The sequence below is a fragment of the Pseudochaenichthys georgianus genome, chromosome 20 (assembly GCF_902827115.2).
Source record: "Pseudochaenichthys georgianus chromosome 20, fPseGeo1.2, whole genome shotgun sequence".
In the NCBI taxonomy this organism is placed as follows: Eukaryota; Metazoa; Chordata; class Actinopteri; order Perciformes; family Channichthyidae; genus Pseudochaenichthys; species Pseudochaenichthys georgianus.
The window spans coordinates 17,394,161-17,415,746 of NC_047522.1; the positions used below are offsets into that span (position 1 = coordinate 17,394,161).

The 21,586-nt window shown below is 38.7% G+C and overlaps 2 protein-coding genes across 2 annotated transcripts; both read right to left on the reverse strand.

Moving 5' to 3' along the window:
• Nucleotides 1–886: 886 nt before the first annotated feature.
• On the reverse strand, nucleotides 887–10,461 carry rmc1 (regulator of MON1-CCZ1). The gene is made up of 21 exons (XM_034109020.2): nucleotides 10,251–10,461; nucleotides 9,328–9,404; nucleotides 8,665–8,749; nucleotides 8,273–8,329; nucleotides 8,002–8,088; nucleotides 7,670–7,810; nucleotides 6,954–7,057; nucleotides 6,615–6,704; nucleotides 6,379–6,484; nucleotides 6,140–6,248; nucleotides 5,864–5,908; nucleotides 5,410–5,463; nucleotides 5,067–5,195; nucleotides 4,611–4,717; nucleotides 4,391–4,510; nucleotides 3,594–3,671; nucleotides 3,402–3,506; nucleotides 2,983–3,051; nucleotides 2,815–2,902; nucleotides 2,179–2,316; nucleotides 887–1,722 (listed from the first exon to the last, which is right to left on the reverse strand). The coding sequence occupies exons 1-21, from the start codon at nucleotides 10,347–10,349 to the stop codon at nucleotides 1,643–1,645; spliced, it is 1,968 nt and encodes a 655-aa protein (XP_033964911.1). The 5' UTR covers nucleotides 10,350–10,461; the 3' UTR covers nucleotides 887–1,642.
• Nucleotides 10,462–10,885: 424 nt separating this feature from the next.
• riok3 (RIO kinase 3 (yeast)) lies at nucleotides 10,886–21,586 on the reverse strand. The gene is made up of 13 exons (XM_034108896.2): nucleotides 21,244–21,586; nucleotides 18,666–18,781; nucleotides 18,252–18,397; nucleotides 17,913–18,020; nucleotides 17,701–17,810; nucleotides 17,053–17,196; nucleotides 16,851–16,978; nucleotides 16,190–16,372; nucleotides 15,485–15,644; nucleotides 12,490–12,570; nucleotides 12,296–12,385; nucleotides 12,087–12,203; nucleotides 10,886–11,641 (listed from the first exon to the last, which is right to left on the reverse strand). Exons 1-13 carry the CDS (start codon nucleotides 21,271–21,273, stop codon nucleotides 11,528–11,530), a joined length of 1,527 nt encoding a protein of 508 aa, XP_033964787.1. The 5' UTR covers nucleotides 21,274–21,586; the 3' UTR covers nucleotides 10,886–11,527.

Genomic DNA, 21,586 nt, shown 5'->3' on the forward strand with positions numbered 1-21,586 from the left:
TGCTGTTTCCTCAATTAAAAGTTCCATTTTGTTATTTGAACTCCAGTTATTATTAAGTGCCCCCCTAACACTGACTTTGGACCCCCCTGTGGTCCCCCTGAAAAAAAGGAAAAGTTTATGACTAAACGATTTATTGGCTGACGGAATAGGCGGAACTAACGCTATTTGTCATTCTAGTCGGAGCCATTAGAGCGTAAAAACTTTAACTATAAGTATCTGAAATAAATATGTTTACTGAAGCAAATACCAATAACTGTATTGCATTGTTTTCTTATGCGCAATTACATCATACAGTCTTTGTCTTTTTCGTCCTGCATTTATTGTGCCTCAGAAAATAACTGGCCCCAGCAGAGAGGAGGTGGTCGACCATCTGGTGAGCATCACGTGTCTGAGGATACCCACAGCTTCTACATAGTATAATATGACTTATTTTCACTATATTTTGAGATTATTTTATTCTACTTTTGTTGTTGTTGACATAGCCTACTATAGCTATATCTTTAATTCGGCATTCTCTACTATAAAATATTTCTAATAATTTCGCCATAGGCCTACTACATTGTCAAGTTATTTTCAGAAATATTTGTTAAACTACTATGACTCTTTTGCATTGTTTCGACATGCTTTACTCTGACTTTTTTGTCATTTTTTTCAACATGCTATATTATGACTTTTCTGTCATTTTTAACGCCATACCTGTATGCCTGGATTCTACACACTATAACGTGCCTTATTCCCACATAAAATACCATGTTAAATAGTATAGAATGTCAAAAAAATGCAAAAAAACGACATTAAATACTGTTGTTTTTCAAAAAAAATTAGACATACTATAATCACACTAGGATGTGAATGCATCACAAGAAACAACACTTTCACACAGCTCTAGATTTAATCTTTTATTAGCTGTACATATGCTATATATCTATGTTTTTTACTAGTATTTAACAGAGCATTTAAACATATTTCCATCGTTACTTCATGCAGCCCAGTGCCGTTTGATTTTTAAATGAGAAATAATTATAACACAATAATAGATTCTTTATCATATAAAACATTCATACAGGTACTCAAACAATATGTCATTGGGCCCACACGTCACCTGAGCTGCAAAGGGCAAGTATGTTTCCAAAGGTTTTTATACTCCATTTCATGAAGTCTATAGGAACTTGTTATGCATCTCCTTGTTTACATAATTATAATATTTAGTTGTCTCTGCTCACCTGTGCAGGATCATGTGACTGTGTACAGCAGAAAGCAGCAGCTCAGTAATTATTCGATACCAGCAGTTCATATCAGAGCTTCTGCAGGCACGAGAGGAATCTCAGAATAAAGATGCAGTACTTTAAGAATGCATTTTAAAACATTAAGTTATGTTAAGTGTATGTAGTCGTAAATGCATTAATTGTTTACCAGTCACTTGATTACTTTTTTGGAAGTAGGTGTTACTGTACATACCAGGGACATTTTATTTGACTCAGTAGGGCTTTACTGATGAGCCATCGCACAACTTTGGAAAAGGATTTCACTGTCACAGTATAACCAGGAAGTTTGTGCGTTAACATGTGGACCAGTTCCCAGTGTTACTTCCTGTCAGCTGACATCCATGAGTGTTTACAGTCTGTGTTTGAGTTTGTGGTTCTCAGACAGTGGAGGCCTTCATCAGAGCCTGATCCCCAAACAGCTGCTTGAAGTGAACCACGTGCTCCTCACAGTGCTCTCCTGCAGGGGGGGGGGGGGGGGGACAGGTATGAGTTATGGGGTGGGATAGTACATATTGCAGGTACTTGTACTTTGCTAGAGTATCTGTTTTCATAGCTTTAGCTACTTTCAGAATTTAGACCAATTTTGCACCAAGAGTTAATACAAAAACAACTTCTTAAAATAAGAAGATGTCTAGAGATGTTGCATTAGGAGATTCTTTTTTCAATACTTTAATCACGTTTCTTCGTTCATTTCTTCTATTATATTTTACTTAAGCCAGAAGTAAAAGTCTTGCATTAAAAAAGTAAAACTTTCACTTGTATCAGATTGTACTTATTAATACATACGTTTAAAAGCTCGGAACGTTAATAATTATCTCATACATGTGTAGTATATACCAAAATACATTAAAATGTACTCATAAAGAGAGGAATATGACTTTAGATAATATCACTAAAGTGTGTGTTTCCTCACCGAGGTTGAACGCGGGGTTCCCTCTCAGCCTCTGGTTCCTCTGCTGGAAGGATCTGAACACGGTGTAGAACAACATCTGATCCTCCGTCTGCCGCGCAGCGTCCAGGAACTTTCGGGAGGACACGTTGTCATGGGCGCCTGGAAACAGTAAACAAAATAGATGGATAAAACTCATTTATGCTAGTATTGTGACTGTCAAACTGTCCTTTTTTCACATGGGGGGAACTTTATTTGAGGTCATAAATGGGCAGTTTTAGACAGCTATTATTTCCTAAACTTGACTTTATTCATTATTATTATTATTATGTTGGCAGTGATTGAAGTTATACCTGACTAGCTGTGAACTTGGACCATCCTCGACTTTAATTTAAAGTTTACACTCTTTGTTTGTAGATTTTAAATACATTTCCGGTATTCTTAGGTACAAAATTCCAAAGAAGTGCATTAAGAATGCTGCCCCAAAAGCTAATGTTTTTAATAATTGACAATGTGATGTGATTTTTTATTAAATAGGTTCACAGGACTGTTTCATTTTTTTTTAAACTACTGTTCTGATGAATTCTTTTAAAATGTGACATAAAGAGTAATAGGCTTTCCTAGATTACATCCTGTTGGATAGATCAAATGTAAACGTACCGACGCTGCGGATGAATCTGAGCGCGCCCAGAACCTGCTGCTTGGACAGCAGAACCTCCACGATCTCATCGTTGGCCGTGGACAGACGCTGAAAACACACAACAAAAATGTAAATAAAAGACGTTTAAATAAAGTGTTTCCCTGTTTAAAGAATCTGTGTGTTTTTACCTTCAACATATCCAGAGACAGCTGGTGGGCCGGAGGGTACGTGCTCTCCAGAGACAGGAGTAAACACGCCTGGACACATTAAAGTAAAAAATAAGGAAAACAGGATTTGCACATTAATTGATTTGTTATATACAACTGTGTGTTATTGTATTTCTAAAGAATTACAACTCCTCTAGCTAGTTACAAATGTGAATCGTGTTTGGAATTTATTAAATCCTTAATTTGCAAGAAGAAACTCAAAAAAGGTTCAAATGAGTTATACTTGGATATACAACAAACCACCTTCACTTTGCACTTTTCTTGAGGACTCAGAACATTGGGCTACATTTTAACATTATCTCCGTGAACACAAAGGGTGCGTTCCAGCACTGTGTAAATGATGTTTGTGTGTATCTAAATGGTGCGTAAGTGTAGCTCACCAGAGGCTTGGAGTCGCTGAGCACGTGGTACTGCAGGAACTGGTGCAGCATGTAGAAGAGGTTGTGCTGCACCAGCGTCTTTATCACCAGCTCGTACAGGTAATGCTGAAACACACAGAGTAGAATCAGACTAAAGGTTTCATCTTATTCCCCTTCAAGACATTTTTCAGTGAGGTGTCTCTGCCTGTTAACCTGCACGGTGATCTGGAACTGGTTCAGAGAGCGGATGTACTCCATCAGCACCGCGATGATGAACTTATGAGACACACCCTGCAGGAAACACAGAGAAAGACTCAATGCTTAGATGTGTTACTTACAATTATATAGTGTAATATACATGTTATATATTGTGGTACAATTTGCACATTACTTTCTTATATTTATTTAAATATTTTCATACTATTTACTACATTGTTGGAAATGTGACTTTAACTTTATATGTTCAGATTATTTATTTATCTTTTATTTTCTGATATTTCGTTCAAGGAGTCAATCATTCCCAACAACAATAGAATAACCTGCAATGACCAAATAGCAGAATTATCCTTCTCTTCTTGACCCTTTTTCTATGCTATGTTTTTTATTTTAATTACTTGTAAGTATTCCTTTTGTTGGTTGTAAATAATCTGATATATCCATTGAGATAATTAGAAAATATATATATATATTAAAAAAAAGAAGTTATTTGCACCTGAATCAAAGCCTTTAATAAAGACTATTTTGCTTTAAAATAAATACAATCTATTAGCCAGTGAAAATGCGCTAATGAATTCCCATGATTATTTTATGAGTTTATATAACATTCAAATTGAAGAGAGTGTCTACCTCTTTTTTCGAGAGCCCTTGTGGCAGAACAATACAGACTGTGATTTTAATAGTACATCCAGACTAAAGTAGCTCAGATACAACATGCACGCAGGTGAGTGTGTGTGTGTGTGTGTGTGTGTGTGTGTGTGTGTGTGTGTGTGTGTGTGTGTGTGTGTCCGTACCTTCTTCTCCGTGAACGAGGACAGGACGTGTGTGTACATGTCTGATTGGTCGATGACCGCCTGCGTTCTGACTGGACGTTTCTGAGCGGCGCTGCCTCGACTCGGACCGGACTCCATCGCCTTAAACACAGAAAATAAACACACACCAATCTTAAATTACGAAAAACAACATACTTAGTTTGAAGTACTAAACGGTCTTTATTGAAGCTGCCTCCCTCACCACAGTGTAGCTCTGCTCCGCCTCCAGGTATTCTTTGTACACCTGGTTCAGTTTGTCGAAGACGGTCGCCACCACGGGAAGACTTCCCTTCTCCCCTCCTTCCAGAACTGGGAATAAAGCACAACATTAACATTTCATTTAACATGTAGCTTAAATGCACCAATGGCTGTTGCTCCTTTTTTATTGTCGATAGAAGCAACCAAAATATACTTTCTATCAATTTCATATAATTAACATATTAGAAAATATATAAATGAAGATATTAAAATATATAATTAATTATTAAATCTCATAAACATAGTAATGAAAACCACAATTTGACTTGTATAACTTCACTTGTCGAATGTTCTTTTGCCTTCATAAATAATAAGACTGTTTTTGATGGGTAAATTACATTTTTTAGAGAGGCACATTTCTTAGGAGATGTGTATTTATATAACATGCAGCCATATTTACTCTGGGAGCAGACGGACAGGATGACCATCTTGCAGTCTCTCCTCCTCAGCAGGAAGTCCATCAGCTTCCCTTTGTCCTGCAGCAGGTTCACTGTGGGGGGGAGCTTCACCTGCAGGTACCACAGGTAACCTGAGAAACACACACACATTAAGATATTCATTATTATCTATAGATGTTGATAAAAAGGTCCCATCATGACAACATATTTTGTTTTCACTCCTGCTGCGCTGTGCATGTCATAAATCAGTGTATCCTGTTATTTTATTAAGTACTAACTAAGAGATTACAAAAGTGAAATACAACCAGAATTAAAGTCCGCTGAGTGTGTGTGTGTGTTTCTCACCTTCACTGGCGCTGATGATGATGTCTGGTTGGAACACGCTCCAGGAGGAAGAGTCTGAGCGACGGTTAAAGGTAAAGTCAAAAGTACATTTGAGTAGTTGAGTAGAAGTATAAATGATCATTTCATGGAAATATCCAAAGCAAAGTGCAAAGACCTCAAAATGTGTACTTAAGTCAATGTACGTACTTTCATTTCATCACACATTTTAAACTCCTGCTGGACTAAAGCAAAAACTAGAACTTGGTTTAAATAAATACAAATCTAAACACAGACACATGCGTGTTTCAAGAATAATCTTCCTGCACAAATGTCAGTAATAGAGATAGTATATCATAGTAAGAAGAATATCCTGCAGACATACTTGCAATTTGTGGATGTATTAGAGTTGATGTACTAGTACTTGAAACGTGTACTTAAGTAGTACTTGAGTAAATGTACTTGTAGTAAAGGATACAGAGCTGACATGGTACTGGAGGCTGAGAAGGAACAACTGCAGGACCTGCGGAGAGACCGAAAGACAAATATAAAACACTATCAATATGTGTGTGTGTTAGGTGTGAGTGTGTGTGTGTGTGTGTGTGTGTGTGTGTGTGTGTGTGTGTGTGTGTGTGTGTGTGTGTGTGTGTGTGTGTGTGTGTGTGTGTGTGTGTGTGTGTGTGTGTGTGTGTGTGTGTGTGTGTGTGTGTGTGTGTGTGTGTGTGTGTGTGTGTGTGTGTGTGTGTGTGTACACCTGTCAAGGGAATCCTGTAGGGGTGTATGGAGCGGGCAGGCAGCACAGGTTGGTGTGTGTTCACCGTGCAGTCAGGCTCCTTCAGCTTGATGTCGAAGATCAGAGACGTCTGAAACACAAACACAATATAAATGTATCATTTAAAGATGATACTGGAGTGCAGTAGTGGTGTTCATGTACTTCCACCATAGAAACATTTCAAAACATGAATATAGATAAATCAATTAAATGTACTAAACCTGTGAGCTCTGATGATGAACGACCACCAGATTGTCCACGATGTTCAGAGCGAACTTCCCCGTCGTGTTGAGCCGCAGAACGTGAGTCTTCTTACACGTACCCTCCCTGAAAACACACATTAAGATAAACACATGTGTTTAACGACTACTAGAGATGCAGCATTTCAATAACCTGCGGATTCTAACTTCCCTTCGTACCTTTGTTAGTCATAAATAAATACATGTTGTATATGTACCTTGGTAGGTAATAGAGCACCACCTCTGCACAGGGACTGTTGGCTGTTCTGGAGTGATGCTTCAGATACATCACAAACAACTGGCCATATCTACACAGAGAGAATAGTCATGAATATTATCAATATTAAAGAAGACAATTAAAGAAAGAGAGACCACAAAAGAGCATTGAGACATTTTGGAGAGAAAGATTTAGAAAAGGGAAGACACTCATGTTACAAAAAATAAAGACAAATATAAATGAAATTAAAAGAAGGCAATAATCACTTCAATGTTGTAATACCAACTAAATACAAAATATATAAAGAATGGATATTTCAGTAGATCGATGGTTAACTCACATGGATGCCATGGCGATGTCTCTCTCCGACAGAATCAGTTTTGCAGGTTTGGGGACGACCGGCAACTCGATCTCAAACTTTGACATCTTGGACATCGTCCCGTTCTGAAAGAATAAGATATAAAAACCAAATGATTTAATAATAAGTACATAAAAACTGTTGCTGCATCTATGCGGTGTTAGAAGAGTTCGGAAAAATGTGCTCCCGATCACAATAACACACTGCAAACACAAAGTGTGTCAAAATAACTTTAACCGGCCGACATCCATCAATAATTTAAAGATAACATTTTGAACACATGTTAAACTGAGAAACGTAAACATTTAAGCATTCATCCCCGAACAATCTGCGCTCAATTATTGTCTTTTAGTCATAGTAAAATGAGTTATTTCTTCATGCATTGCTTATATTTTCTCACATTGACATTTTTCGTCTGACTCTGCAGATTAGAACATTAAAGATTATTATATAGAAAACGCTATTTGTTATATATATCTTTTTGTGTACGTTCCTGTGAAGTTGTGTATCACAGGTACTTCAATTAAAAATAAAGGATGTTAAAGTCAACACAGAGTTGTTGGCCAGCCTTCAACTTTTACATTTTTTTCTCAAATGTCCTGATATAAATAATTCACTTATTTGGAAGAGTACAAATATTGTGTCTGTACATTTATCTTAATTAAAACAACAATAAAAGAATAGAGTGTGTTCCTGACCCTGAAGGCGAAGGGCTGCAGCACGTTGCCCTGCACCGTGGTGGACAGCAGGATGACGGCGGTCTCCGGACAGTACTGGTACCAGTTCACATTGATGCTCTGACTCTTCAGAAGCTTCAGGCTGCGCTTATCAGGAAACACCTGCAGCAACACACAGAATAGAAAGGAGACACACACTTTCACTTTAATGTGTTTTCAGATAAAATGATTGTGTCGTCCTGATCGTGCAAATTAAAATAGTCTGTATTCAAGAAAACAGATTATTCAAATATTAACTAAGCAGTAACCAAACACAACAAAAAGTTCAATAAAGTGAAATGCTTTTGATTTACCTGGTAAAACTCTATTCCTTGATCTGTGATGAAAACGATCTCGTTCCAGTTGATCCAGCAGAAACCCAGAACACTTGCATTTTTTGTCTGAATAACAATAAAACAAACAAAAAATTGATTATTTACACACAAAAAATACAGTCATTTTGAGCTGCTCCTTATATTTGTTATCAGCCATTACTCCATATCTCATCTTAGTTCTTGTCTGAAAATGAAATGAAAAGAAGCCCTTTTGAATTCAAATGAAGAGATAGAGACGGATAAAACTTACTTTGCATTCCTGTGTGAACTCTGTGTGAGGATAGTCAGGAATGAAGTTGATGAAATCCTGCAGACAACAAAGAACCAATACTTTGAGTTTCTCTCCAGATTTAAGTGGTAAACATTCCTTAGCTCCATTATTCAAATCAATCCTTTGAAATCAGAATCAGGTTTTTTGCCAAGTAGTACAGCAAATGTGCTTTGGTGTATACATAAACAATGAGGAATTCATTTGAAAGTAGCAACTTTGCTGATCAAATATTAAAAGAAAACCTTGCCTTGATTCAACGTTTGTTTTAAAATAATTCAAATGACTACAAATGTTTAATATGTTGATTATTTTTAGTCTTAATTTTCAACCTCTAACAAGGAGGATTTCATGTCATGTTCTGCTAAACTCACCACAGATTTTGAAGTCCTCTGAACTGCCAAGATTTTATTTCCAATGGAGAACTTTATACACTTAACTTCTCCTTTATCATCCATTCTGTGGAGGCAAACATGTTACACCATCAATACATTTGACTAATTTCTAATGTCACAAATGAGGTGAATACAAAAACAAAGAGTTAAAGGTGGGGTAGGTAAGTTTCAGAAACCGGCTCGAGATACACTTTTCGTTATATTCCATGGAAAGCTCTTAACATCCCGATAGCAATGAATATCTGAAGTGCTTTGACAAAAAATCCATAAAAAAATGTCATCTGTGGAAGCCGTAATACTGTAAAAAGTACAACCAATCGGTTAAGCCGGCCCGGCTAAACGGATTGGATGGCCTACCTGCCTGTCAGCCTTCCATCGGGGCACACATTTATCTCGTGCCCTCATTGGTCATGTGCGCGTTCGTGTGTGTTGGAGGAGGGGCTCTGTAAGGAAGTGGCAAATTTTCTCCGGTTGTGTATTTTCAAATTCTAGCGATCTCGAGCCGGTTTCTCAAATTTACCTACCCCACCTTTAATATAAATTAAGTTTAAGTGGACATTCTTTGTTCTGAGGTGCAATGCAACACAATATAATAATCCGATTAATAAATCCCTTACAATATTCCTACACAGACTGATTTACCTGAAGGCAACACTGCTCTTGTCTTCCGGGCCTTTGACCACCACCCCCGTGGCTCCACCTGAACGCACCGCGAACACCTGCAGCCAGAAAGAAATAATCAGAAAAACAAGTGCAATCAAATCTGACTTTATTGCAGATTTTCAGATTTAAAATTAAGTACTTTCACTTGTTATAGTTATTCTAAATTGTTGTATTAAATGCAACATTTGGAGCTTTTTGAATTATTAGTTTTTTCTATAATTTTAGTGTTTTAATTATTTTTAGTTTTATATTATTTGGTTGGATCGCGGGGGTAGCAGTTCCAGCAGAGAGCTAAACGGGAGAAGATGGATGGATGGATTATTTGGTTGGATGAGTTGGACTGATGTTGGTCAAAACAAGCGAGTGGAAGTAATGTCAAATTAGTAAGAGGACATGTATAGCAATTGGCAAGGAGGTCACATCAGTCGCCTTTAATGTTGTATCTATATAATTGATTTAATCAGACCGAAACATTTGAAAAGAAACTCATGATGCTGACCCTATTTAAAATAAAATAAAACATTATCTTGAATTAAACAGCTGTGGCAAAAATAGAATAATAATATAACATGCTATAGTAAGGAGTAAATAGTACTGATACGTTAGGTACATTTAAGCAATATGTTTTACTTTTACCTCAATACATTTTCCTTTTAGTACTTTGACCTGTAGTGGGGTAATATAACTATTTCTCCAGATTTCAGATGTCAAAGTTCTTGTAAATATTAACTTAACTGCCAAATAATGTATTTAAAATAAATGCATGTGTCATCAACCAGCAAACTGTACAGAAAGTAAACTATAACTATAATGATTAAATGCTGTTAATAAAAGGGTTAAGAATGTTTTCTAAACTAACAAACTGTCAGTTAGTTAGCCGTCGATGTTTACTAGCTTCTGACCTGCTTGTTAGCTTCGTCGAAAAATACGTTGTTGACGCTGGAGGCATGTTCAAACTGCACCGGGTTCTCACACAGCTCCAGGTAATGTTCCTCGCTCATCTTCACGCTTTGTTTTTTTATTATATAATTAGAATTACTATCGTTTTATACTTAATTCAGAGTGCTGACATTCTGAGATGCAGAAGAGGAAGAGTTCCCTTCAACCGGCGGCCATGACACTTCCGGTTTCCGGCTTCGTCCTTCAGAATAAAAGCGGAGTGTAAATTAGATATTAGGACCTTTCAACAGCGGTGGAAGAAGTTCATTTTGTACTTAAAACATTTGCAAATACCACACTATAAAAATGCTATATTTAGGTAAAGGGTTTGGTATACAAAATGTCAAAGTACAATCCTTTGAAAGGATTGTATTTTATTTTGTTTGGAGCAACTGCATAATTTGGATAGATTATGCTTTTATTGTGAAGGAGACAGGTCGGAAGTCTCATTGTTTTTGCAGCTGGGAGTCATGTGACAGTCTGACAATCACGTGCTATACAGAGAAACACACTTCTCTCTCAAACCTTTGAGCGCTTAACAGATAGTATGCAACAATATTTTGTTAATTGATCAATACATTAAAATACAACACAAACGTTTTCATTTTCACTTTTTAATGTCACCATTAGATCTGCTTAAAGATAGCAAATTCATTACCTATCCATCAAGGTCAAAAACACACCCGATTTACTGAATCTCCATCACTGCAAACTAAATCTTCTACATTTACTGACATCACACTGAGATTACTTTTCATTTGCATGCATTTGTTCTCATGAGCTTTGATTTCAGGCGCCACAAAAACATTTAATAAGACTCTTATATCATGATATAACATCGATATATTGCCCCGCCCTACACATAATCTCTACAAACTCAGAATTTTAAATGAACCTCTGCGAGTTATCCAGCCGGATAGATGAGGTCTTATATTATTTTGACTGTGATTCTTACAACACAGATGACGTCCCCTCCTCTCAGGATTTCAACCTCCAACACGGTGAAGCTCCTCTTGCAGCCAGCAGGAGGCGCTGCGTCCTGCTGTGTAAAGGAAGCAGTTGGTGAAGGGTGGCTTGTTGGAGACGGGGAGGCACCCAGACCTCCAAATGGGGGAGGGCACCCAGACCTCCAAATGGGGGAGGGCACCCAGACCTCCAAATGGGGGAGGGCACCTCCATTATCTCCTCTTTTTAGAGAATTTTCATCACGTTGGGATCGTGAAGAGAGAGCAGCGGGGCATTAGTCATCAGAATCTGGTATTAAAGGAGGACCGCAGTCCTCTGAGGTCACATGAAACGTTTTCTTTCCCCGGCGCTGCACGTGGTCCTCGTTACGCTTCTCATAGGCCATGATCTGTCAGAGAGAGAGAGCATTAAACTCCAATTTAAAATAGTTTCCTTTAAAAAAATTAAATTCCAATCTGTATGAGGAAAGTGTGAGTGAAGACCAACGTTGTTTTAAGATATTGTTGGAAACTTTCTATTTGTAAAATGAATGATGCCCAGGAAAGAGAATATCAGTAGATGATGGAGCAGTGAACCAAATAAAGTTATACTACAATGGCCCTAATACAACGTAGCAGATAACTGAATTTAACACATTTGAAGTATTAATTCAGTTTTCTTAAGTTTTTCTTTTAAGTCTAGGTTAAGTCTCCTTCTGTAAACTTCCAAAAACCTGCAGCAGAGACACATTCCACAACAATTTGTTTACAATTTTATTTATAAATTATATAAAATGATTCCCACATGCCTCTTTAAATTGTTTTTATTGATTTATGCATGTGTGTGTGTGTTACCTCAGAAATGAACTCGGCCTCGGCCTCGTCCGGGGGGATGGGAATGTTCATTCCACTCACAGCGTTGAAAAGTTCGTACACAGTCATCGCCTCGCTCACACCTCTCTTCTGGAAGAACTGAGGCAGAAAACACAAGAGATTAATTCACATGAAGAACTTTGATCAGAAATATGTTTTCTAAAGAAGCTGCATGTGGAAGGAAACCTCACAGTGGAAACGTTCCTGCAGTCTCTGAAGAGGAACTCCAGAGCGTGAGGATGACGAGGCTCGATGGACTGACTGACATCTATCAACCACACCTACAAAAAAGAAATACAATTAAAGTGAGAAAACAGGAAGATGCAAAGAAGGACGATTTATGGGACTTTAAAGAAAGATATCATTAAATAAAAGATGTGGTTACCTTTCCTTCGTGCCACAGCATGTTGTATTCACTGAGATCAGCATGAACCAGATTACACTCCTGATACATCTGCTGCATCATCTGCAAAAACATCAAGACAAATAAGGTTAAAAGGTAGATTTGCGCACCCTAATATAGTATGATTCAGTCCCAAAATAACAACATAATAACTACAGTCTTAGTTGTGTGTTTTGAAGACATTTAGCTATTATTCCCATGGAGGATCAATGCACTTATTGTTGGCTTTCTTATGTAATTATTATTTCAATTGTCTGATAATATCTGCTTCTTTTATTTTTGATCATTTATAAATGTATAAAACCTCATTACTGTTGGGTATTTGATTTGATTTACTTCGCATATTGTTTTGAAAAGTGTATTAGGGTTAGCTGCTATATAAATACATTTCAATATGTTTATTATTAAGCACAATAATAAAAGGTTATTGATTGACTACCTACAGTGAGGCAAACAAGTATTTAGTCAGCCACCAATTGTGCAAGTTCTCCCACTTAAAAAGATGAGAGGCCTGTAATTATCATCCTAGGTACACTTCAACTATGAGAGACAGAATGGGGGGAAAGAATCCAGGAAATCACATTGTAGGATTTTTAATGAATTAATTAGTAAATTCCTCGGTAAAATAAGTATTTGGTCACCTGCAAACAAACAAGATTTCTGGCTCTCACAGACCTGTAACTTCTTCTTTAAGAGCCTCCTCTGTCCTCCACTCGTTAACTGTATTAATGGCACCGGTTTGAACTCGTTATAAAAGACACCTGTCCACAACCTCAAACAGTCACACTCCAAACTCCACTATGGCCAAGACCAAAGAGCTGTCAAAGGACACCAGAAATAAAATTGTAGACCTGCACCAGGCTGGGAAGACTGAATCTGCAATAGGTAAGCAGCTTGGTGTGAAGAAATCAACTGTGGGAGCAATTATTAGAAAATGGAAGACATACAAGAACACTGATAATCTCCCTCGATTTGGGGCTCCACGCAAGATCTCACCCCGTGGGGTCAAAATGATCACAAGAACGGTGAGCAAAAATCCCAGAACCACACAGGGGGACCTAGTCAATGACCTGCAGAGAGCTGGGACCAAAGTAACAAAGGCTACCATCAGTAACACACTACGCCGCCAGGGACTCAAACCCTGCAGTGCCAGACGTGTCCCCCTACTTAAGCCAGTACATGTCCAGGCCAGGGTTTCCGCTAGGATTTCTTTCTCGCCGGTCAAATGTCCGGGCAGAATTTATTTTACCGGACAAATTTGAAACTTATATTTCAATAATAATAAGAGTTGTGTAGCAGAGTTTCCGTTAGCAGGTAATTACCGGACTATGAGCAGATATGCTTCAGTTTAAAACTCAGTTCACGGGGCTCATTTTTATATTGCTTCAGTTTATAATCGTAACAGATCGAAAAATTCAGATTCATTTTTCAATAAATGATTCCACAAACAACAAACAACATAATTATTACATTCAAACAAACTACTTGTAGTAGATAACGTACATTATTCAAAAGTTTACATTTGAATAATAACACGGGAGAAACGGATCCTCTCTTTTCCCCTCTCTCTCTCCTGACAGCACATCAGTTTCTCATGCAGCTCCTGCAGCTCGCTAAACAGAGGGCGGGGCTTCAGGTGATTATGCAGAGCTGCGTGTCTCGGTCAGACTCAGCAGCTGATCTGATCTCTCTCTCGCTCCGGTTACACTTCACTCGCGTTTATGTCCATATCGATCAGATCCAGCTCTCCTGATCGGCCTTTATAGAGAGCACCGATCAAACTATTAAGAGTGAATATCGACCGATAATGACCGGCGGCCGATCGATCGGAGCCTCCCTAATTATTACCAGACATTTTGACCGGCAGGTTTTGAATTTACCGGTTTTTAATACATTTTACCAGCTAAAAACCGGTAATTACCGGCTAACGGAAACCCTGGTCCAGGCCCGTCTGAAGTTTGCTAGAGAGCATTTAGATGATCCAGAAGAGGATTGGGAGAATGTCATATGGTCAGATGAAACCAAAATAGAACTTTTTGGTAAAAACTCAACTGGAGGTGTTTGGAGGAGAAAGAATGCTGAGTTGCATCCAAAGAACACCATACCTACTGTGGAACATGGGGGTGGAAACATCATGCTTTGGGGCTGTTTTTCTGCAAAGGGACCAGGACGACTGATCCGTGTAAAGGAAAGAATGAATGGGGCCATGTATCGTGAGATGTTGAGTGACAACCTCCTTCCATCAGCAAGGGCATTGAAGATGAAAAGTGGCTGGGTCTTTCAGCATGACAATGATCCCAAACACACCGCCCGGGCAACGAAGGAGTGGCTTCGTAAGAAGCATTTCAAGGTCCTGGAGTGGCCTAGCCAGTCTCCAGATCTCAATCCCATAGAAAATCTTTGGAGGGAGTTGAAAGTCTGTGTTGCCCAGCGACAGCCCCAAAACATCACTGCTCTAGAGGAGATCTGCATGGAGGAATGGACCAAAATACCAGCAACAGTGTGTGAAAACCTTGTGAAGACTTACAGAAAACGTTTGACCTCTGTCATTGCCAACAAAGGGGTATATAACAAAGTATTGAGATTAACTTTTGTTATTGACCAAATACTTATTTTTCACCATAATTTGCAAATAAATTCTTTAAAAATCTGACAATGTGATCTTCTGGATTTTTTTTTTCTTCTCATTTTGTCTCATAGTTGAGGATACCTAGGATGAAAATTACAGGCCTCTCTCATCTTTTTAAGTGGGAGAACTTGCACAATTGGTGGCTGACTAAATACTTTTTTGCCCCACTGCATATGACTTTTATCATTATTATTATTTTGTATCCTATTTATTGCTGTATACATAAAACATCTACACATTCTATAAAGTTCCCTTTAAAAGTCATTATTTTACACTGAATTAATTTTGTTCAACTGAAGTAAGTAAACTAGCAGTACGAAGTTCACTTCCTGCTGTCCTGGTACTCACATGTAGGACCTGGTAGAAGGCGCTCTTCATCTCCTCTGAACCCAACTTGGCGTCCTTCAGTTTGGGAGCAGGAATGTGATCCTTCCCGATGAAGGACATCACCAGGATGTGCTTCTTTAGCAGCACCACCTCGGGACAGGGGATCTGCGCCTTCCTCATCCTGAACACAAAGAAAATAATAGAGAATGAAAAAAATGCATGTCTGGAGGAATTGTTGGCATTGGAATGCTAATAATACATAAAACAAAAAAACATATTCAAGCATTTTCTAGGGAAATAGATAAATATAACTAAATATCAACTTATGTCACATTCAGGGCCGGCCCTGACCAATTTGCTGCCCTAGGCAAGATTTTAGCTGGTTATATAAGATAATAAGATGTACTTTGTTGATCCAAAATCGGGAAATTGTGATGTTATGAAATAAAAATGTCTAACTTTTTTCTCCCCAATTTTTGGCCCCTCCGATGGGTTGATGCACCCTTAGCATTCGCCTATGCCAAGGGCCGGCCCTGGTCACATTTGATCAATGTATTAACACCAAACACCACTTTAGATCTTAATAAAAAATACATGTGTGCATTTATTTAAGAGGCGAAAACAAACACCAAAAAGGGGAAAGTCGTTGTTGGCACCTGGTTGTAATACAGTGGAATAACCCTTTAGATACATAAATAAAAGTCCTAATAGGATGAGGGGGTGTACCTGGTCAGGTTGTGCATCTCCTTCTCGGCCCAGAGCCGGATGACCTTTCTTGGGTTCAGTTTGCTGAAGCGGTCGATGAAGCGGTAGTCGTCTTTGATGTAACGGTCTCTGTTCTTAAACTCATTCAGCGTCGTCTTGAAGACCTTCAGCACGACTTCACTGGGAACAGGCTGCTCCTCCAGACTACAAAACACACAGAGGCAAAATGTGTGGGTTAATGATACAGCTCCTGTTCTATAAAAAAAGAAAAGGGAAACATCAGCTCCCTAAATGTCTGAGGGAAAATTCACAAAGTGATTACGCTGCTTTCTCTCTGCTCTCTGATGTAATATGGTCGATCACAAGAGAATTGCACGAACAACTGAACAAAGTTGGAGTGAAATTATAAGCATTTTCTGAGAAATGCTGTTGTCTGAAGCAAATGTATGGAAGCGCTTTATAAATTAAAAAAGTGCTTGTTGCTTGCATTGTTGCATTTATTTGAAATGAAATGATCCCAGAGGTTTCTAAGTGCCGGCCATGATAAGAGCCGTTTTATTTCAATAGATGGTAGGAAAGCAGCTTCGATGCTTTTTGTATTCTCTGAAGGGCCCAATGTAGAGGAATCTTTCAAACATATAGGTATAAATGCTCATTGGTCTTTTTCCTGACATCCACCCACCTCCCTCCGTCAGCGTGGAACACCACCGACTCCTTCCCGGTGCTGATGCAGCCGTTAATGTTCTCCAGCACGCCAGCGTTCACCATCTTGTACATCAGCAGGCGAGTGCGGGGGTCCACCGCATGTTCCTGAGGAGAGACAGTTTTAATATGACGTAGAACAACTCTCTTTATTATTGTTAATAAAGTGTTTTTGCACGTACAGCGGTGGAGTGCTCCTTCTTCTCGTGCAGCCGGGCGCTGCGTCTCTGCTCGTTGTAGCAGTGCTGCTTCAGGGAGTTGTACACCTGGTTGGATAACTTCAGGTCCATCCCCAAACCGTCTCCAATGTGCACCCCAGGAGCAAACTGCAGCAGGAGGAGAGGAAGTCGTTTTTACATTGGGTTTAACATAGTCCAAAAGTTCAAGAAGAAATTCAACCTGCACATTTCTCCTAACGACATTAACTGCCCAGAAAATGAAATGTTCAGTCTTCCTTAACCAAGGATGACTGAACATCCTGATTTATTGAGTTTGTATCAAAACTCTGTGTGCAAAATATAGAAAATGTACAAATGCCTGTCAATTACATGAAATCATTGTTCTGTGTTTCTTATAGTTTATTGAGTGTTTGCAGTTTAGCTCCAACAAGCCGTGTAGGACAGAGAGAGAATACACATACTATACAGAGATGCTGTGTGAGAAACCAATGTGATTTTGGAACAATGTAAATCTAATCTAGTAGACCTCAACAATGGAATTATGATCAGTAGAAATGGCCATGTCATGGGACCTTTAACAAATAAATAATAACAATGTTTTTAAAGGCATTGACCATGTAATAGTAAATAAAGAAACGTTGGGTGTCATACATTGTCCATGCGCGCGGTGTTCTTGCGTCCGCAGGTCTCTGCATCGTGTTTGGTGGTGATGTTCTTTCCTTTCCCAGAGAAGCCTCTCCTGGGTGTATTCTGAGGTTTATCTGATAAGAACGCAGAAACACACTCTGCTTTAATACATGCACCTCGCCTAATGGTACTGCCAGGTGTTTCTGTTATTTTGTCCACCCCTGCAGGAGTCTTACCAGCTTTGTAAGGGTCGTGTTTCGTGTCCTGCCAGTCCACCTCGTCCTCGGAGCTGTCGCTGTCCTCGTAGGGATGAACCATACGGTAGTTCTCAAAGGAGATGGACACTGAACAAAACATCCAAACTGTCAGCTTTACATACTTTACAGGACATTTGACCATATCCACTTTTATAAATATTTCCTCCCTATAAAAGTGGGGATATAACAGGCCAAAACATTCAGGACATTGAGTTACAGTGGAGGTTTTTTTATTAGTATGGTAAGAGTACTTTTCCTAAATACACTTAATATCACACTTACAAACAATAATAATAATCATCCCATTTAAGTAAGAACCTTTGCTGTCTCCGTTGAATCTCTTCTCCTCACGGCGCAGCTGATCATCAAACTCGCGGTCGAACTGCAGCTGCAGCATCTTGGCGAGCACCTGGTCGGAAGTCGTTTCCGAAACTTCGTCAGACAGCAGCAGATCTGCAGCCGGACTGAAACACAGAGAGAGAGGGAATAAATTGTGAACAGAAGACCGTCAAATCATTTGAGTTTTTTTGTTCTTAGTATTCAATCTTCAAGAAAAAAAAAATACAATTTAGAGAAGTGGCTAATTGTGATCAATCACAGATTGTTATTGAGATTTATCGTGATTAATCATAGATTATTATTGCGATTAACACAATACTTTTTTAATTGTCTTTATTTGCTGTTACTAGCATTATACACACACTCATATTGTGAACACAGGTGAGGACCTACTCAGTGAGGGTGGGGAAGGTGTTGTCCTCCTCCGTCAGCTGATTGGCCAGCTGTTCGCTCATCACATCTGTCAGAGAGCAGGCGGGGGGCGCAGGGGCCACGTGCCCCCACGGGCTCTGGATAAAACACAAAGAACACACATATAACACTTAGGAACACACACTCACACCAACACACTTTTACACTGATGATAAGCTGTGAAACAAGAGCAAAAGCCAGTAAATTAGCTACACCTGGCTGAAATGGTTGTAAGTATAATAAATGATACATGAAAATATAAGTCTGATCCATTTTTCTGTATGTAAAATCTATAAATAAAGTCTGTATGAAAAACTGTACAAGCTTGGTGTTCACATGGAAAGATGAGGACAAAATCTAAAGATGTTTATTTGCAATTCATAAGATAAAACCGTAAACAAATAAATGAAGGTAGCCTGGTGGCAGATATTAAAGCACCTTTGGACTTTATTTGTGAATGAGGCAGTCACCAGTGTGATGAACACACAGAGTGAGTCATAATGGAAGTATGCATACAGTCTAAGGTCAACACAGGATCCAGAAGTGAAGCAGAGACATGTTCAGACATGTCTGAGCTCAGTCCACACCCACCGTCCTGATGGGTTTTTAGGGCCGAAACTGTTCTTATTTATAAAATTAATATTTCAAATTAGGGTTTATTTAATTTATTTATAATCTGCCATTTACTCCTGTTCTAAAATTTCATTTTTCATGTAATCGTTTATTTGAACGGGGACAATGCACATTGATGAACATTTTAAACAAAATAATGCTTTCAAATGTAAATGAGCCGGATTTTAGCTTTGAGCTTATTTCCATCCGTAGTCCCGTCACATACAACATTTATGAACATGACATGGCAAAAATAAATACATGACACGCATACAGAGCATGAGCAGCACACACGCATTTACCACATGGCAGTAGCAGCTACGATATCAAGTGCAAGAGAAGATACCCCTGTGTTAAAGTGCATTTAGCAGTGATTGCACGTCTGGTTGTTTCTCAACCATTCTTTGAATTGACCTTTAAAACTATTGAGAGTGGGACAATCCCGTATCTCAGGTGGGAGGCTATTCCACAATGAGCTGCCTTTAATGGAGAGGACATTTTGACCAAAAGTGGTCCGTCTACGGTGGACTTCACAGTCTCCTCTGGTTTCCGACCTAGTGCAGTGTCCAGTGTGTTTTTTTGTGGATTAATTCCCCTAAGGGAAATGTAAACATTTATTTAAAAAAAACACATACTTTGAAAATACTTAAAATGGTCAAAACTCAAGAAATTATGTTTTTCAAGGATGGTACGGTGGTGGTATGAATGAGGCTTTCTGTCAAACACCTTGATAGCTCTCTTGTACAGCTGTTCTATTGGTTCAGGTTTGTGGCACAAGCAAACGACCAGTTTGTAAAACAGTATTCAATGTGGGATAGAATCATACAGTGGAGGTATGACTTTGCAGCATTGACAGTTAAGAAAGGTCTAATTTGTTTAAAATTTAGCAAGTTGAATTTAATGGTATTGGATACTTTCTTGATGTGTTTCTTAAAAGTCAAGTTTGAGTCCAATATGACACCGAGATACTTGAACTGGGAGACTAGTTCTATTTCTGTTCCGTTTAAAAACACATTGGATCCTTCGATGTTGACTGGTCGTTTACTGAACATCATGCATACTGTTTTCTTTTTACATTTAACTGTAAGCAAATGTTGTTCAGCCAGTGTTGAACCTTGTCCAAAGCATTTGAGAGACAGGATGTGATTATTGTTCCCGTGTACAAAGATGACCGCATCATTGGCATACATTTGCACATTCAACCCAGGACATACATTAGGCAAGTCATTAATGTAAAGAGAAAACAGTAATGGTCCAAGAATGGAACCTTTGGCTCCGTTGACCAAAACACACTGTTTTCTGTTCGATAAGTAAGACTCAAACCAATGTATCGAAACTGCCGAAAAATTGAAATGAGTCAGCTTTGGAAGGAGCACTTGGTAGTCAACAGTGTCAAAGGTCTCTGTTCCGCCATGTCTCTTATTTCCGATTACATTATAACAAAATTGAACATGGACATAGTATTAAACAGTAGGTCGGTGAAAACATTTGTAACCAATTGAATCTAACGAGAAGAAAGATTTCATACATCGTATTGTTTGTATACGTGATTCAAGGGCATTTAATGTTTATATGTGGAGGCACATTTTAGGATTTCTCAGTGAGATATGTTATGTCCTTTCATTTTATAATCAGCTATAGTGTCTTACTAGCATCTGAGTTAATGTGATTATCGCAAATAACAGAGTTTATTTCGGAGCGAAACTTATGCCAACATATCTCTAATCATGGCACACCCAGTGACCAGAGCCCTGGCAGCTGCGGACTAATGTGTCCACTCACAGTGAGCTAAATTCGGCCTTTTAGGGAGGCGACTTTCAAAGAGGCCATGTTAGAAAACAGCTAAGCAGAAGCTAAAGCTAGCAGGCTAGGTAGCTCACCGACATAGCTTCGTGGATTTGAACACAATTTAAGGTATAACACACAATCAAATGATACAGAAGCTTACCTTTGGCGTTACTACTCCTATTTGATCCATGATTAAAACAACTTCGATTAGTCGTTGTTTTACTTGAAGATTGAATGGTGGCTAGCCGCTGAGCTAATGTTAGCACACTCCGGTTGGGGCAGATCTGGACTGGAGACGAAAAGGTCCTGAAAAGAGGCTTCAACAATGTTCCGCGATGTGACAACTACACACAACAATTTTATGAACTTAACTTCAGTGAGTGTAAGAAGATAATGTTCGAGGTTTTTCTTTCAAATAAGTAAACACACAGTGTAAACGAGGTAGATACGATTTATGTGAGGAGTTTCCGAGCTGAGTGGCCACTGGAACAACAGGAATACGT